This window comes from Amphiura filiformis, chromosome 1 (genome assembly GCF_039555335.1).
Source record: "Amphiura filiformis chromosome 1, Afil_fr2py, whole genome shotgun sequence".
NCBI classification, from domain to species: Eukaryota; Metazoa; Echinodermata; class Ophiuroidea; order Amphilepidida; family Amphiuridae; genus Amphiura; species Amphiura filiformis.
Genome location: NC_092628.1, coordinates 70,712,819 through 70,732,051, shown reverse-complemented (window position 1 = coordinate 70,732,051; position 19,233 = coordinate 70,712,819). Strand labels below are relative to the sequence as shown.

The following is a 19,233-nucleotide window of genomic DNA, read 5'->3' as shown; positions in this document are numbered from 1 at the left end:
TTTTTAGAGTTCTGGTTTATCAGAATCCCTAAACTAAGCTTGACAAAACCTCTGCAATGATACAGCTTAAACAGAGTGAGTGAAATATAGTATCAGTTCAACTAACTATATCTTACAAACACTACACAATCTGAGCTTACCTGGTGCATTGCCATCATAGTCCAAGTTCTCAATGCGTATTGTCCTGTCGTCAATGACGTAAACACCAGTAGCGGATACACCATGGACTTCAGGAACAAAGCCAAACTCCTGGTTGAGGTCATGTTCAGCAGGAGCAACAAAGTCTGATGGAATGTTCACATGACCAAAACTTGCCTGGATAGATACATTGATGGGTGAAATTAGGTATAGTACAAGATGTACCGTAAACAAGTTCTCATGCAAATGTTGTTTGATAAAGTCAATCTATCGATGTACTGCAATTAAAGTTAGATTTCCAAATCACACTTTTTTTTTAAATTTGAATTACTAGTGCATTCATGGTTAAACAAATTTCAGGTTTCCACAATCAATGTTATTGATGGATCCTTCCATTTCTCTTGATCAATGTTAAGGCTTCATCTTCATCTCTTCACAGTGGCGTAGCGTGAGTCATCCTATTGGGGACACCATCCATGATGCTATGCTACTGTCTCTTCATGGTTACGATGTGTGGTGCCATTTTAGAATGACATACAAGGAAATATACTAATAAGGCAAGCATCTGTTACCATGTTTTAATAAGCAGTTGGCATCAACCAGCTAAACTCATCACAGTTTGTCCATAGTTTTATCGTTCATGCAAACATGCTTGAGGTTTTTTTGTCTGTCATGGATACAATTTCAGAGTTTCATTTTAACTCCATGCTACTCACCCCAGCTTCTTGACACCAAACAGAGATCCATTTGAAATCAGTGAATGTACTTCCCCTTGGTAAACTTACATATACATCTTCATTATTGTAAGCTCTCAGTTTAGGGTTACTGTGACAACAAAAACATGAAAAATACAAAAGGTTACATATCAAAATTGACACTTTTAAGTCATTAGAATTATCATTCATGCCTATTTGGTAGTTTGAGTTTTCAGGTCCTTATTTCAGCTAATGAAGTCTAAATGAAAGACATGAATGATCCTAATAATATGCATCTGTGTATTTTCAGGTCAAATTCAGAAATTCAGAAATCAGGCTTAATATAAACATACACAAAAAATTTTATATGGTATTTGGCCAATTGCCCAAGCAATGAGGCAAACTATTTGTACAGAAGATCCTTGTTATCACCTTTACACCACCAGTTTGTTCCAAATAAGTTGCAATTCTGTACAAGTGATCATTTCATGAAGTGGCACAGCTGCACATCTATTACTAAAATTGAAGTTGATTGCCGCCCATCTCCCACTCCCACACAACCCTATCTTGGTCTGGTGCAAGTTTAATCATGGGGTAGCAAGGTCCAGCTACTTAAATAATATGCATGTGAAACTAAGTTTGTTTTTTTCAATGTAATTTTTTGTTCACATGTCAGAATTTTGTTATTTAGTCTCACCTGTATTCCACAGGAATAATCTGTCCATCACCACTGGGAGTATCTGTTGTACCCACCCACAGATATGTAGCTGAATGAAGACAAAACATACATGAGTTAGACACTAAATACACCTCTGCTCTCACAGATGGTGAGCGATCATCTTTCGTTCATTATAATGCCACTGTAGGGTAACTGCCCCACTCGTAAAATGTTCTGGTATCTTTTTAAGGAAAGATGCATGGTACCAATACTTGATGGTAGTAAGAAAATCAAAAAAGGTAAAAATAGCTTCTGTAAAATGTCCACTAAAGGTATGAACCTATGGCATAGGGCTTATTATAATAATCAGTTCACACTATACTGCTGCACTAGAGCCCTCCAAAACTGGTTAATGTTTGAATTATTCAAAATGATAGAAGATTTTATTAGGTGCTTATCTACTATGTGGATTTCTTTGTCAGCAATGTACCTCGATCTTCAACAAGTACAGCAAGACTGGTCCATGTCCTCTAATCAGCAATGTGCTGCTGTCTGTCTATATATCCATCTCTGAAAGACTGTGTTTACCTGTATTTACATGGAGCTTGTTCATTTTATGTGAATCCATCTAATAGCTTTCTTTCTAATCAGCAGTGTGCTGCTGTCTACAGCTAATCCATACATCCCAGGACTATATTTATATGACAGATCAGATCTTACCCCAAGCTTGACCATTGTATGTGAATCTAATCACCAATGAGCTGCTGCTGTCTACAGCTGATCCATATCTCCTACAACTAAATAGCTCTAAAATACTGGTCTTCCAATTCTTACCTGGTGCTTGTCCATTATATGTAAATCCTTTGATCAGCAATGTACTGCTGTCTACAGCATATAGTTGGCCATCAACATCATAACTTGTTGGAGCATTGTTTGGTCCACCAACAAAGCACCCTAATTCTTTGCCAAAGTATGGTCCCTTCAAAAAAAAGATGTTAAATGAAAAAAAAGAATGTTATCAAAATGGGTATGTGCATCCTAGAGGGAATCTGTTGGTCAAGGAATTTGAATGCTATACTTGCAGATCTGTACACAGTATAGTCTATAATACTATACTCCTTCAGTTAAATAAAGCACCATACACAAAAACAAAAACACACAACAAAAACAAGGTCATTTTAGCCCTTCTCGAGATGCCTGTAAGAAGAAAATAATTTTTGAATATGTTCAATCACCTGAAATGCTATACAGTGGCGGCACCAGGAATTTTTTTTTTTTTTTTTTGGGGGGGCAATTGGAGGAAAATTCAAAATCAGAAAATGTTCCGAGAATTTGGCAATTTGGTCCAAAATGATTGATTTTCTGTATTTCTTTTGGGGGTCAAACTGGGGGGGGGGGGCAAATAAAAAATGGGGGAGGGCAAATGTAAAAAGAATTCAAGGAATGGAAAAAGAGGTTTTACTAGTCCAATTTGACAATTTATTGAGATTTTTTTGCAAATTATTTGGCCAAAAATCTCAGTAAATGGTCAAATTGGCCCAACAACTAAATCTTTAGAAGGAACACTGAATGCCACACTCTTAATGCGTACAAATCACACACAATTATTGATAATAACGTAATAAATATAATAACAATAATAATACAACTGTACTTTGGAACCTTTACAGTTCTGTATAATCTATTTCACAAACTGGCAAAGTTATTTAACCCCAGTTTGTTGTTTAACATGACATAGAGGACATGCTTCAATGATTAGCAAAGTCCACTAACTCTTAAGCGCTTCAGACTCCGTGTTGTACGTATAATATTGTATGCACAATACTTTTCGTGACGCCAAAAAGTATTACACGTGCAATAAATAGTATGTACCGGGAAAATGTATATTTTGCTACAATCATTGGTTGCTTAATTGATACGGAGTTGCCAAATTTCTAAGAGTTCTAAATTTAGTGAGTGCACGGAATGATGAACATCTTTTAATGTCTTCTTGTATCATAATACCTACCATGATTCAACTGTACTTGAATTATTATATAATCAATGGGCACCTTTTTAAAGTTAATAATACGTCATATTAATACTAATATTAATAATATTAAAATTGTAATAATAATATCAATGGCACATTCAGATCTTATTTATTTATTTATTTATTGATTTATTTATTGATTTATTGATTGATTTATTGATTGATTGATAACTGATTGATTAATTGATTTAGAGATTCATTTATACTGATATTTAGTCATATACCGGTATTGATTTAGAAAGTTTAAAAGTATTATTTGTAGGCCTTTGTATTTATTCTGGTTCTGATTTTATTGATACTGATATTTTTGTTAATTTTTAAAGTTTTGGCATAGCATTTGTTACATTATAACACGCTGTGTTATGAATTTGCAACACCTTTTTACATATTGATATCGTTGAGGCATGTTATGATAGGCCTACTTATGATCATCACAATACATCCATAAACGTGTTAATGCAGTAATCAGAAGCGTTAGGGGCACGGAAGCCCCCCATTGATCTGAAATATTAGAAAATCCCATAGGAAAACTGCCGAAAACGGCTTGTGCCCCTCCCCCTCATCAGAACCGGGTGCAACGCCTTCTATGATACTTTTTCATTCATTAATTATAGGCGTTGAGTTTTTAAAAAGTAATATCCGCCTTTTTTTCTTTCTTTTTGAAATGACATACGGTACTTGTTACAAAAACAAATCAGCATGGAAAACATTTTTTTCGTCAGAGGCAGATATTTGGCCTATTCAGTGTCATAAAGCTACAAAATAGACGATCTTTTAAAATCATTTTTAAATGGCTATTTATTTTTCAACCTTATTGTTTGTATTTGTAATGTTCACACAATCTGAACATGTGCTTGTAGGACAACGATTTTGAATTAAACATGTTAATTGTGATATTTTAATTCCCCTAGAACACCACAGTTAAGCGTCCAAAATTGTAAGTGGGTTTTCTTTTATTTAACCTCATTATTTCGCTAAAATTACTCGAAAACCCTCCTAAGAGTTGTTGTTACTAATAAACATTTCATAATTTTGGGCAAAGGATAGCCAAATAGTTGACCGAAATCGTATATTTGCACCGATATCGATATTTGACTGAAATCGTATATTAACATTACCACCCCTTCGTGGCTTTATTGCAAGCCAAAGTGTGAAACGAGATTACTTGAAATATATATATCAGAGTTGAAAGAGTTTCAATCCTACGAATATATTTCTGAAATATGTCTCTCTGATTGGTTGATGGTCAAGAGGATTACGGCATCCTCAAAGCCTCTTGCTGTAGTTCTCTAATCGATATCTATTATAGGACCGATTTTCTGAAATCCATACAACCGTGTCAAATGAAATAGTCTCGAATCATAATTTGTGCACGATACAACGTTGATACGTAAGATTTCCGAATTTTATTAAAAATAGGCACAAATCACATTGAACAGGTTGAATGCCGGCAAAAGTAGATAAAATAACTATGGGTCGAATTTACATTAATCAGTGTCCTGGGGCCAGGATAACATTTAGGACTCATTCAATTCTAAAACAATACTTGACAAATGTCCTAGCTTTCATTTTCTCATTTAATTTGTTTTAATTTTAATTAATTTCTTTATCCACTGGCTCTCTGGTAAATCCGGTACATTACCCGTGTTAATCTATTTATTTATTAAAATGAACCATCTATTAAATTCCTATAATACAATGTATAGGCCTATATAGTGTATTTGATAACAAATTTGTTTTTATTTTTGATTGGAATTTGGGTTCCATTACACGATTTCATAATAAGATATGTTCAAGCATGGCGGAATTAGTATATGATTAAAAATAGACAAACTCTTAGGCCCCCTTTTTTAATGTTTGTAGGCCTACATTATTGATATCAATATTTATGTACAAAATGCAAAAGAATGTATATATATTTGATTGTTTTGTAAACATTAAATTTGATGTTTACTCATAATTATGTCTGGAAAGTCAGGGAAAAACTAAGGAGTATCGGTATTTAGTTTCCTGGGAAAGTGGATCAGATGAGCAGTGAGTAAAAACATTTGCCCTAAATATTTATTTGATTTTTATTGTTTTATGAATTTATTAGGGCTATTGGTAAAGTGCAGAAAAAACCTCCAAACGCACTCTAGGATTTTTCATCAGCAGCAGTAGAAATTTCTCTTGCATAGATTTTCTGGTGACCTCGCTTGGATTTAGAAAACAATGAACCGTCAGGGTTTATAGCGCGTTATTTAATCTGATTCAACTCGTCATGGCACGTATATTTATTGCACGTGTAATACTTTTTGACGTCAAGAAAAGTATTGTACATACAATATTGTACGTACAATACGGAGTCTGAAGCTAGCCTTATAATTCTAGTGAGATTTAGAAATAATAGTGACAAGACCTTGAAATATTTGGAAACACTCCCTATATTCCGGTTTATGTGGTTTTCCTGCGGTGGGGTTAAACCACAGTGGGATAACCCCTAAACATATTTCAGATACTTTTTTTTTATTATCCTGGTGAAATTTTAAACTAAGGTGAAAAAAATTTATATGAGTTATATAAAATAATATTGAATGTTTTATTATTACAATGGAAAGAGTATTGTCATTTTGTGAAATATGAGATGTTTTGCCGAACTTGGCAAATTAAAAAACTTTTCTTTCCATTGTACTAAACATTCAATATTTCTATACTATATACCAAATATACTAAATATAACATGTCTGGTAAATTGTTTGGCAAAGTTTTGTCCCATTACTGGTTATTGACATAATCAGAACTGCCTGCACTACCACTATATTACCTATTCATTCCATCATGTTAACCATATATTCATGAAAAATAAGTGAATTTGCTGTTTTCAAGTGTACTCTATTGACAGAGTTCATGATTTTGATAAAAAGAGTATTATTTGTGTTATAGTCATTTAAAAGATTGGTAAACTATTAATGAATCTGCACCGGTGCCAGGTGTGCTACATGGCAATAGGTTCCATTTACCACACTTTTTGTTAAGTTCAATATAGTCTCTTTATTTTCAGTGATGCATTGTTTAAAACATGAAAACATTAGCCCTTAATCTTGCACATTTTCTATTGCAATTTTGATATGTGTGGCATGATCAGATTGGTAATCAAGTTGAAAATATTCAATTGTAAGTTTTTTACATCAGGTACTAGCCCTTCAAAAATGCTACATTTTGATGGAAATTGAACATGTATTTATTTATTTGATGACATAATCCCTAGTAAACCATGAAATCCTGATCAGTGCAAGCACTGCTTTCCACAGTGGCCCTCAATACAAATGACAAAATACGCACAAATTCACTTACAAATATGTATTACCAACTAATAGGCAAATTATCAGTTACTGCAAATAGTAAGAATTTGGGCACCTTTTTAGCCAATAACCCAAAAACAATATTAGGTAACATTAGACTGTGTCACATTGTATGCATTCCTCTTGTATGTATACATTTATAAATAGTCTTCTATTGTAAAAATAAAATGTTGCTATGCTGGAGTCTTTCATAACTATCAACTTCCACAAAACTTAATGGCAGAGTAGGCACGTTAGTAATATTTGTGGTAGTACAAGGTGACTACCACTATAATAGAATGACAATGCATAAAATCAGTTATTTGAAAGAGAAAGAGCAAACTATTGTCACATTATTTATTACAAGGGCATTTCCTCAATTTAGAACTGGCTTAATAATAATAATACTGAAAGTGTAATATTTTGTTCATAATTTTAGTATTTACCATTTGTTTACAGGAAATTAATTTGTGTTTTCTTACACATTTTGTAAAATTGTGAATTTTAAGTGAACAGCCTGGGCTGCCATTAAAGGGGTAGGGCTACTTTGCCAAAAACAAATTAAGAAGATAAAACCCTTTCTGTCCCCAGAGCATACGCATGATTTCTTCTTGTTTTCCTAATCTGTTTTATATGTCACAAACTTTGGCCCCTGGTACCCCACCTCATTCCTACCACTTCAAGGGACTCCACTTGGACCCTCATAATTTATTTAGATTGCTTCACTGTAAATTAAGTATTGTCTAAAATATGTGTGGGCAGTTAAAAAAAAATACAACCAACTTTTACCGCAGAGTGTCCGGGTTATTATATAAGGTATACCCTACAGTATGCTAATTCATATGACATGATCTGAGTGCACAAAATAGGGACTTTTGAAAAATTGAGTTATAATCATTACTATATAGTACCCGAGAAAAAAATAGTAAGTCCAGATGAACAGATTTAATATTAATTTTATTATGTTTATCTACCTGGATGACTGAGAATATTCACAAATTTATAGTACCCAAGCTTACTGATGCTGAAATTTCTAAGTCCCTGGCATACCTAGTTGCAGAGTAATGAACTTTTTTATGTCCATTTTTGTTGTCGTTGTTGTTATTGTTGTATTTTCGCTTCTTATTTTTGCCTATATACATGTGTATCTCAATTTCATGATTGCCAACTTTGGTCTGCTTAGATAAAATTGTGTCACAAAAAAAGTTTATTAATAGTAATTCATCATACCAAAATTGTGTCACAAAAAAAGTTCATTAATAGTAATTCATCATACCCTTTACTTCAAGAATAAAACCTTAATCTAGTTTTGAAAAAACAAAACAAAAAACAAATGCTCTCGTTTTAACTTCACTTTTCAATGCAAACTGCTGCACCTTGTCTTCAAAAATTAGAGTAAATATTGTGAAAAAGGAACAGGTACATAATATAAGCAATGAACTTGGTTGATTACCTAACTGTTCACCTGACCTTGTCTATTCAGTCGAACTAGCAAAGCGTGTAATTCTCATAGTCGATGCCATGTGGCTATTTGTGTATCATTTTGGTGTCTTGTGGTGCCCTAGCTTGGTGTTAACTGCATGATGACATGTGAAAATTGCTTCTTGTCAATATTGTTAGAAATAAAGCTGTATATTATTATGCAATCTAACTTTTCCCACCGAGAATAGGTTGTAAGTATCTAAGCATAATTAATAAATACCTAAGTCCCTGATGAATTTACACAAATTGATTTTATTTTGATTAGATCAAAAGGCAATTTAGGTTTTTAAATCCATAACCCCAAATTAAAAGCATCATTAGAGATTATCTGTACAAAATATTGTGTCTAATTGCACCACCTAAAGTCCTAGGCTGATTTTATGCATAATATATCATTGAATAAAACATAAATAACATGCTCTGAACGCATATTTACGCTATCTACTGCAAGCACGCTACCATGCCAAATTCAACAGCCTTGTTCACCTGATAAGAAAACAACAAACTGCATTTTGATGCCTGTTTGTCTTTATCAGATTGCTTTCACATATTCCACTTGTTCGCTTCAGTAACAAACCTAGGCCTATGTTTGTTCTAAAAATGCAAAAATCTGAGTTTGATGAATTTAAGGTGTTGATGTCCAGCAAATCACTGGTAATACTTTCCTTGTACATGTACTTGTGTATTAATTGACTTGGGAATATGGCTTGTATCTTCTTTTACTGTGACAATACTTTATGTGGCCTGGTTGGCTCCTGGGGTTGGCTAGTAGGAAAAATCATCAAACATTGACTGCTGTTTTAACCTAAAATTGTTTACTTTGATGTTTCAATTTACTGAAAGCGGTACCCTGTGATCATAGCTTATATAGTTTTGTTAACATGACTTTGGTCATTGACATGAGTAACCTGGAGTCTCATAGGAGTTTCTCTTATTTTTCAGGTCAATTATTTGTTAAAATGGAAGCAAAATTAAATTACAATTGTTTGCAACTTTGTGTAAACATATATGAACAAAATACACACGGAGCCATATATTGCTGTCTCTATAATTAGTAGCTGATGGATAATAGAAACTAATAATTGGTATCTGTGTTTTGAATTACCCATTTTATTGATGCTTTCAAGTGTAAAATGGTTCTGCAAAAGATTTCAACACATTCAACTAGTCAATAGATTGCAACAAACTTAAATAAACATGTTGGTGAATCAGTGATTGTACGCTTCAAGGGATCCAAAAGGAAGCATGTTCACAGACAAGTTTGATATTCTAAATAGACTTAGTTTTGCTAAACACTATATTTCTGTATTAACATTTTTAAAAAGATGGACACACCCATTATACATGTGTCCATCTTTGTTATCATGATGATAGAAATTTGACAAATTTTTAAGTTATGTAAAAACTGCAACAAATGTCATTTAAAAAAAAAAGTTTGTAGAAATTTCAATTTCATACCAGTTGCTGTCTGCAAAATTTACACATTTTGGAAGATCTTCAGGTGCCTATTTTCATTCCTTCTATAGCATATGTGTGGAAAGCTATCAATAATGTGGGTCTACTGTAATTTCAAATCTTCTTTCCATATATGTGATCTGCTACCACCAAATATGCCATAAGAATTGGTAGTTTCAAGATATTCGGTCTCTAAGTTGATGTTCTTTGACCGAGTAGTAGTGTTATCCTTAGTGAATAACCCATTGTACCCCCATTCACAAAGGATGTCAAAGATGTCAAACAAAGAACATCAAGACCGAATAACTTGAAACTACCAACTCAATGAAATAAGTATAAAGTCGTGGTGACTTATGGCTGATTTTGTGGTAGCAGATCACATATACTCTCTAGTTTACTGATAAACAACAGTAGGAACCAGGATTATTTTGATGGTGTAACAACTACTCCTGCTTGCAAAAGTATACATCACTATTAGTATTATCCTGGTTTGCATGAAACATTTCAATCCTAATACTGTAGATTGACCTACAACTGGGATTTGGGAATACATGTCAAATGGTAATACTTGGCAATTAATAATACTTCAAGGTTTACTTCAGGAAAGATGTAATCTTGCATTTGTGGTTCATTTGTAAGCAAAGCACACACACACAAAAAAACCACAAAAATAGAAAAAAAATTATGAGAATCTCTAGCCCTGCTACCGCTACCAAGTTATGTCACTGTAAAAAATGAATCATTGGATTTATTGATCACCCTATGCTGTCACCCAACTTCAGAGTAGAGCGACGAACCTTATTGTGTGCTGTCAGCTCAGACCCACAAGGCCGCACACTTGAGTTGCTGATCATGGTGGCCCAAATTTTTGGGATTAGGCTAGCTTGCAGAGCATCAAGCGGAAGTTAAGAAAGCCAACGAGAAAAAGTTCACTCGGTCAGAACGTAGGGCATCCGAGCAAGAACAAACAAAATCAGCAATATCTGACCATGTCGCAAGGGCAAATCATGTCGTCAATTGGGTGGACTCCAAGATACTTGGCAAGTCTAGAGAAATACGAGAAGCGATGGAGATCAGAAAGAAAGAGAGGGGTCAAAGACCATGAATAGAGAGGAAGGCCCTTATTTCCTAAGTCACATATTTGACCCACTTTTGAAGACTGGAAGTAAGACTACTCACAACCGGAAGCCAGTTTCCCGGGAAAGTGGATCAGATGCTCACATCTGATGAAGTCCTCCGATGAGATGGACGAAATATTAGTAAGTAAAAACAAAATTACTAATTGATTTGATGTACAAACCTGATGAATCTATTCACTTAAAGAGTTTATTGTATTATATCTCTTTCTAATGATGGATGCAGTGATGATGGTATGCATTACTAAAGTTTTGATAACATAAAATTTAAACTATTATACATACCTGAACTTCAAGATATGGTGGAATGTTAGCATTCGTTAAATCTGGAATATCCACATGACCAAAATCTTGCGAAAAAGCAATACACCACAGACCAATATATCCAATATCATAGATTGTGTATGGTGGAGGAATTGTAATGATCACTGTCTTTTGGTTAAATGCCTCTGTTGAAGAATATGGCAGATATTGATCACTGAAAAAAAAAAATAAACAAGTTAAAAATGGCCTCTGCTTCCTCTTGTTTCAATATTAAATTTTCTTATTATTGCTGCCTCATCATATAAAAAGCTCCAATTGATAAGATTTTCAGACATACAAACCAGAGGTCTAGTTTAAACCCTAGGAAGTTAGTGGCAAGATTCATTTGAGGTGATGAGTGGATATCTGAATAACATCTTATTATTGACTTAACTAACACTGGACCCTGCTTTTTGATATCGGAAGTAAAAGATCTGACGAAAAAGTCAAGAACAAGAAGAATTTTTGACTTGGCACCCCCGGGATTCGAACCTTTGACCCCCGCATGCCAACCACACGATCACGGACCGGTAGCTAGACGGGTTATTGCTGCCCGGCCAGCAATTCCGTGAGCATATAACACCTCAGGTGATTGCGTCATCGCAGACCCTGGGATTCATGCATGCGCAGGATTTTTCATCGTAAGATTTTGTAAGATTTTTGGGTGTTAGGGTTAACATAGGCTCTAATCTGGAAAAATACATCTTAGTTAACCCTAACACTGGACCCTGCTTTTTGATATCGGAAGTCAAAGATCTGACGAAAAAGTCAAGAACAAGAAGAATTTTTGACTTGGCACCCCCGGGATTCGAACCTTTGACCCCCCGCATGCCAACCACACGATCACGGACCGGTAGCTAGACGGGTTATTGCTGCAGGGCCAGCAATTCCGTGAGCATATAACACTTCGGGTGATTGCGTCATCGCAGACCCTTGGATCGTAAGATTTTGTAAGATTTTTGGGTGTTAGGATTAAAGATTTTGTGATCCTACCATCCTCTTTTTATGACATTTTTCAGTAGATATCCACGAAAAAAGCTTACTCCCAAAATTTCAGTTGATTCTGATAAAAATTATGTAGCCATAAACATTATGTAGCCAGAGGTTTCCAGTGGTATAAAAATCGCTACTTTTTTTTTGAGAAAAGGCTGTGGATCATGAAATGCCCTTTTAATAGAAAATTCAGTTGATTAAGTATCAGACAAGTAACCCAGACATCTGAGGCTCTAAACCTGGAAAAGTTCAGATATGTATGTGACAAAAGGCTTGATTGGCTTCCAAGCATGTGTTTATACACAATATTATCTTTACTCATTGTACCTCTGAAGCACATTCTCCCATATGGGATGCATCTGTTATGATTTACGTTACATGATGTTTAAATGTCCGAATTCAGTGGGAAACAGGGAGATGATTTGTTTTACAATTACTGCCCTTGCAGTGAGACCCTGTATATGAAACAAAAACCTTTATTTTTGGGAACAAACTGTTTATTTTTCTATGGAAACTCCATTTCCAAGGTAAAGTGAATGTTTCATGGCAAACATCAAAACAAAATATTTTGTGATTTTGCACTCATTCACAAACTTCGAAGGCACTCTTAAAACCTTGTGATAATCAAGTACTTGGCAACCTTGATCATGATTAACATTTGTTGAGTTATATTTTCTTGTCTTACCTCCAGTTTTCATCCCATGCTGCCCAGCCATCACTATTTGGTGTATTACCAGACCCAATCCAATAATTAGCCTCTGAAACACAAAATGACAATCCATTTAATGCATTAATTCATAAGCTACAATTTGATGTGTGTGCATGTTGCATGTATGGGGGTGGGGTGGGGGGGGGGGTGTGTGGGTGTGTGTGTGGTGGGGTGTTGAGGTTAAGATGGTTGTGTGGGGTATGGGGTGTGTGGGTTTTGTGGGTGTGTGTGAAACAGTGTGAGACAGTAAGTGACAATTATGATGTTCAGTAAATAAGAGGTGGATGTGAATGTACTGTGTGGATGACATCAGAGGCTCCAGTCCTGATATCAATGTCACGGAATTCACATGTTACACAAACGTTATAACAATATGCACATCCACATTCACTCATAAATGTGATCATGTGTGTGTCCACATGTAACTGAATGCTTCAAATGCCACATTCAACTTGAATAGTAACAAACTTGTAATAATTGTAATATTTCCCCAGAAAAGTCCTTTTCAGAGGCTGAGCTTTCAGTACGCTAGCAAGTGGCATCTGCAGAGCAACTACATAAACAAGATGTTGTGCCTTATCTACACTAGGGACACATCAAGCAGACATGTCAAAGTGATGGACAGGAAGAGTGAAGAGGGGAATCTGTCTATAATATTGTCAAGAAGTTTTCAATACTTACGTGGGCCATTTCCATCATAATCCAGATTTTCCAATCTAATCCTGCGTGTATCCATGATGTAAACCTTGTCAGCATGTACATTATGGACTCGTCTGGGGAATCCCAATTCCAGTGGTACCACATTCCCACTGCCATCTGTTGTTGTTAGCAGGTATTCTGAAGGTGCCTCAAAACCATCTGGGATTAAAACTTGGCCAAAATTAGCCTAGGGATACAAAAAATTTAAAACAAACCAATGAATTAGCTGTGTGAAGTATCTGTGACACATAAAACTACAACAAAACTATTTATTCTATATAAGAATTTAAGAAGATATTTAGAGAAGGTTCTTTTCAAATTCTGATTTTGAGTCAAAGCCGACAGCTTTTAAAACACTGCAAAAAAGTTTAAAAATAAGACTGGTGTTTGACAATTCAGTAATATAATATAAACATGTTTGGCATTTACCCCAAACATCAAATTTATTTCATGATATTGTGGGATAGGCTTTTACGACGGGAATTCATAACAATTAGTAGGTTTTTAGCGTGTTCGCCGTCGGACAAGTTTAGAACTGTCAAGCTTTCCTCAGGAGTAGCTCTGACTTCTTCAGGACAAAGTACCTAAGAATGAGACATGTAGACCGCCCCTTGTCTACTGATGACTCTGAAAAGAGCCGTTTGCTGAAGACTGCCCCTTGTCAACAGAAACTAGCAGATCTCGCCTATCTGCTGATTTTGTAAGTTTTGGTGGCTCTGAAAAGAGCCGTTCAATGAAGACTGCCCTTGTCTACAGAGAACTAGCAGATCTCGCCTATCTGCTAATATAAAGGTTTTGGTGGCTCTGAAAAGAGCCGTTTGCTGAAGACTGCCCTTGTCTACAGAAACAAGCAGATCTCGCCTATCTGCTGAATTTGTAAGTTTTGGTGGCTCTGAAAAGAGCCGTTCACTGAAGACTGCCCCTTGTCAACAGAAACAAGCAGATCTCGCCTATCTGCTGATTTTGTAAGTTTTGGTGGCTCTGAAAAGTTTCGTCCCACAGAGGTTCATGGCCTTCTTTGCAAGCATGTTCAGCTAATGCCGAGCCTTCTTCTTTCTTTTGTCTTGTGGCTCTTCGGTGTTCAGATATTCTGACCTTTAGTGGTCGCTTTGGTTTGGCCTATGTATTGCTCACCACAACTGCAAGGTATAGAGTACACACATGGTGCACGATCCTTGGGCAGAGGATCTTTTGGGCGGTGTCGGAGGTCACTTAATTTGGCCGACCTAGAGTAGAATGTTTTGACCCTGATCGGTTTAGAAACCGACAGATTTTGTCTGATACACCTTTGATATATGGCATGAAGGTAACGCCTTTGTGTTCATCGTCCACCAATTCTTCTGATCGTTCTCCTGTCTGTTTCTTGATTGCCTTGTGAATGAGGTTTGACTACTATGCAAGAATGCTACACTGCACAATCAATTGCTCTTCCTACGAAGATGCAGAGACAATGATATTGTTCCTAAAGGTCTAATGCCCACAACAGTTCTCAAGTCTAATAAAGCAAAACGCATTATGCTGCAAGCTGGTCTATCTCTTGTCAGAGCCACGATTAATGAAAATCGACAGGAAATGCAACGTATATCCAATGAAATAAATCAAACATACAATTGGCTTAAAGATAATATGAATGAAATGGATTTTCAAACTGTATCACGTGTGGCCAAGATAGCAGCCGACAAAACATACTCACGTGTTAAGCAAGAACATCTTCAGAAATTTGCCCGTCTAAAACAAGAAAACCTGCCGGTCAACATCCTAAGGCGGGATTACGAAATAAGAGTGACTTTCCTCAAAATACAGTCCGCAATGAAAGTAGTAGGGAACTTAGTGAATCTGAAAATGCTATCTTAAGCAAAGGCATGAATTTCTCACCAACTCCAACGAGCATTCCGGTCAAAGAGTTAATAGCGGCGACCAAACACGGCTTAAAAGACTTATGTGAAGGTGAAGCCAACCTAGTGCGAAGTGATGTTCTCAGGGTTCTCAAGAAAGCCAAAGTTCCTCAACCAAATATATCTCGAGAAGAGAGAAGCGTTGAATTCACTCAAGAATGATGATTCCATAATTGTCCTTCCAGCAGACAAGGGGCGGTCTACCGTTGTTATGGACAAAGATAAGTACCAAGAGAAAATGAACAACTTATTGTCTGAAGGCGATACTTATCAGGTCATGAAGAAAGATCCCACCCTATCTCTTGAACGCAAGATAGGTAAGGCCATCTCTGAGTTGAAGGAACAGAACAAGGTTGATAAGAAAAAGGCATCACATTTAACACCTGAGCACACTGTGTCTCCACGTATATATGGTCTACCGAAGATTCACAAAGAAAACATGCCACTTAGACCTATTGTCAGCTCAATCAATTCACCATGCTACAATTTAGCGAAACACCTAGTGGATATATTGACACCCTTATCAGGGAAAGGCACTTCCTACATCAAGAACTCGCAACATTTTGTTGAAAAGGCAGGGCAAATACCCATAGAACCAGGTGACTTATTGGTCAGTTTTGATGTGGTATCATTATTCACTAATGTACCAATTGATGATGCTAGTAAGATTATAGGAGATATCTTGCGTGATGATGATACACTTAAAAACAGAACACGCATGACAAGCGATGAGATCGTAGAACTTATGAAGTTATGCCTCACATCTACGTACTTCAAATGGCAAGGGAAATTCTATGAACAAAAAGAGGGTCAGGCAATGGGTTCACCCTCTCCCCAATAACATCTAATATCTTCATGGAACACTTTGAAACCAAAGCACTAGATACGTATCCTTTGAAACCCGTTGCTTTGGTTCAGATTTGTTGATGACACATCTGTGTCTGGCGACATGGCAAAGACGAACTGGTCAAATTCCTAAGTCATCTTAACAATCAACACAAGTGTATCCAGTTCACAATGGAGATTGAGGAGGCGGGTGGCATACCTTTCCTTGATGTCAAAGTGCAGAGATCAGACACTAGCTTGAGTTTCGCCATATACCGAAAACCCACTCATACTGATCAATATCTTCATTTTAACTCTAGTCACCATATGTCTGCCAAGAACAGTGTTGTCAATACACTGGTTCACAGAGCACTGACTCTGTGTGATGAAGAACATGAAGAATGGCTATCCCTCAAACCTCATTCACAAGGCAATCAAGAAACAGACAGGAGAACGATCAGAAGAATTGGTGGACGATGAACACAAAGGCGTTACCTTCATGCCATATATCAAAGGTGTATCAGACAAAATCTGTCGGTTTCTAAACCGATCAGGGGTCAAAACATTCTACTCTAGGTCGGCCAAATTAAGAGACATCCTAAGCCACCCAAAAGATCCTCTGCCCAAGGATCGTGCACCATGTGTGTACTCTATACCTTGCAGTTGTGGTGAGCAATACATAGGCCAAACCAAACGACCACTAAAGGTCAGAATATCTGAACACCGAAGAGCCACAAGACAAAAGAAAGAAGAAGGCTTGGCATTAGCTGAACATGCTTGCAAAGAAGGCCATGAACCTCTGTGGGACGAAACAACAAAACTGGCACAAGTTTCTCACTTGGGGATGAGGTTGACCTGTGAAGCGTTGGAAATCAGAGTTAATGAAACTTCTACTATCAATAGAAATGATGGCAAAGACATCAGTCGTATGTGGCGCTCTCTATTTTCAAACAACCAATCACAGAGCCGCTAATCTTATCACATCGTATGTGGCGCTCTCTATTTTCAAACAACCAATCACAGAGCCGCTAATCTGTACCACGTCCGCAATTAAGTGATATAAACGCCATCGTGCATACAATCAATCAATTGGTCCATGAGTGGCCAAACGGTTCCTGGTAAGTCGTATACTTCTATTACAGTATATGCAGTCTACATGTTCTCTGTTGACAAGGGCAGTCTTCATTGAACAGCTCTTCCTCAGAGCGAACAAACCTTTAATTTAGCAGATAGGCGAGGTCTGCTTGTTTTCTGTTGACAAGGGGCAGTCTTCATTGAACGGCTCTTTTCAGAGCCACCAAAACTTACAAAATCAGCAGATAGGCGAGATCTGCTTGTTTCTGTTGACAAGGGGCAGTCTTCAGCAAACGGCTCTTTTCAGAGCCACCAAAACTTACAAATTCAGCAGATAGGCGAGATCTGCTTGTTTCTGTAGACAAGGGGCAGTCTTCAGCAAACGGCTCTTTTCAGAGCCACCAAAACCTTTATATTAGCAGATAGGCAAGATCTGCTAGTTCTCTGTAGACAAGGGGCAGTCTTCATTGAACGGCTCTTTTCAGAGCCACCAAAACTTACAAAATCAGCAGATAGGCGAGATCTGCTAGTTTCTGTTGACAAGGGCAGTCTTCAGCAAACGGCTCTTTTCAGAGTCATCAGTAGACAAGGGGCGGTCTACATGTCTCATTCTTAGGTACTTTGTCCTGAAGAAGTCAGAGCTACTCCTGACGAAAGCTTGACAGTTCTAAACTTGTCCGACGGCGAACCCGCTAAAAACCTACTGATTATTTCATGATGTTGTTGTGTGGAAATGCTGATACAATCACACATCGTTTTAATGATGTTAAGCTCTGGTTCAAAAATCATCATGACCATGATTACAATTATCTCAATCAATCTTGGATGCCTCTAATCTGCACATTCCTTTTTTTGTTACCTGAAGAACCCATACTTTTTTTCATGACCGATAATTATCTATATTAATTTATTATACACTTGTCTATTACACAAGAAGTAACGCATATGCCTACATTTCATGCTTCAACATTTTACAGCACTTGCTTAGGTTTGGCCCTTCATCAATGTGGAAAGATTGAGTATGCTCCTGTCATTTATGCACATGTTAATACCAAATTGCTTTCCTGTTGAAGAATTTGAATACTTACAGCAAACATTCTGCACCAAATTGAAATCCATTTGTAATCTGATACACGCTTTCCTTTTGGAAGCTGAATTACTAAATTCTCATTGTTGTAAGAACCAAGTTTTACCTCACTGAAAAAAAATTTTTTTTAAAAGAATTAAAAAAAACCCATAAGATGCATTGTAAACTACTACCTAATTATGACATTTAACACATGACCAGTCAGATGGCAGACCACGGGAGGTCAAAATTCAAAAAGGTCAGCACAGTTCAAATACTGAATCTGTGCTAAAGTTTTCATAAAACATAGATGCATTGTAAACTACCACCTAAGTATGACATTTAACACATGACTTGCATTTCTGAGACCAGTGAGACAGCACACCAACCAAGCCCTGTGTTTGCGGAAGTCAAAATATTATATGCTGGCAATTTCTCAACACAGTTCAAATGCTGAATCTCTACTAAAATTTTCCGAAACAAAAACGTCTTTTTAAACCATTTTCTTTCACATGGTGTGGATATTAGATGTGCTAAAAGCCTTAAAAGTAAATTGATAGTTGTTAAAATTCATTATTATAAAATCTAAACTCACAGGGGTCCTATGCTTTTGTAGAAAAATGATATGAAATTATACAAATTATTGAAGACTATGCGAGTTTAAAATATAATGTGTTTTCATAATTATAAATGTTCCACAAATTAATCTGATCTGTTAAATTCATGCGCCAATTGAAACTTGGATTGAAATCC

At 36.3% G+C, this 19,233-nt stretch overlaps 1 protein-coding gene across 1 annotated transcript in view; it reads right to left on the bottom strand.

The window, feature by feature from the left end:
• Positions 1-19,233, bottom strand: part of LOC140152405 (uncharacterized) — a 145,496-nt gene that overhangs the window by 119,826 nt on the left and 6,437 nt on the right. Inside the window, exons 4-11 of the mRNA XM_072174713.1 lie at positions 18,503-18,611; positions 13,603-13,807; positions 12,898-12,970; positions 11,202-11,394; positions 2,326-2,470; positions 1,531-1,600; positions 855-963; positions 141-315 (exon numbers count right to left, since the gene is read on the bottom strand). Coding sequence (XP_072030814.1) covers positions 141-315; positions 855-963; positions 1,531-1,600; positions 2,326-2,470; positions 11,202-11,394; positions 12,898-12,970; positions 13,603-13,807; positions 18,503-18,611 — 1,079 coding nt within the window. The remainder of the gene's footprint in view (positions 1-140; positions 316-854; positions 964-1,530; positions 1,601-2,325; positions 2,471-11,201; positions 11,395-12,897; positions 12,971-13,602; positions 13,808-18,502; positions 18,612-19,233) is intronic.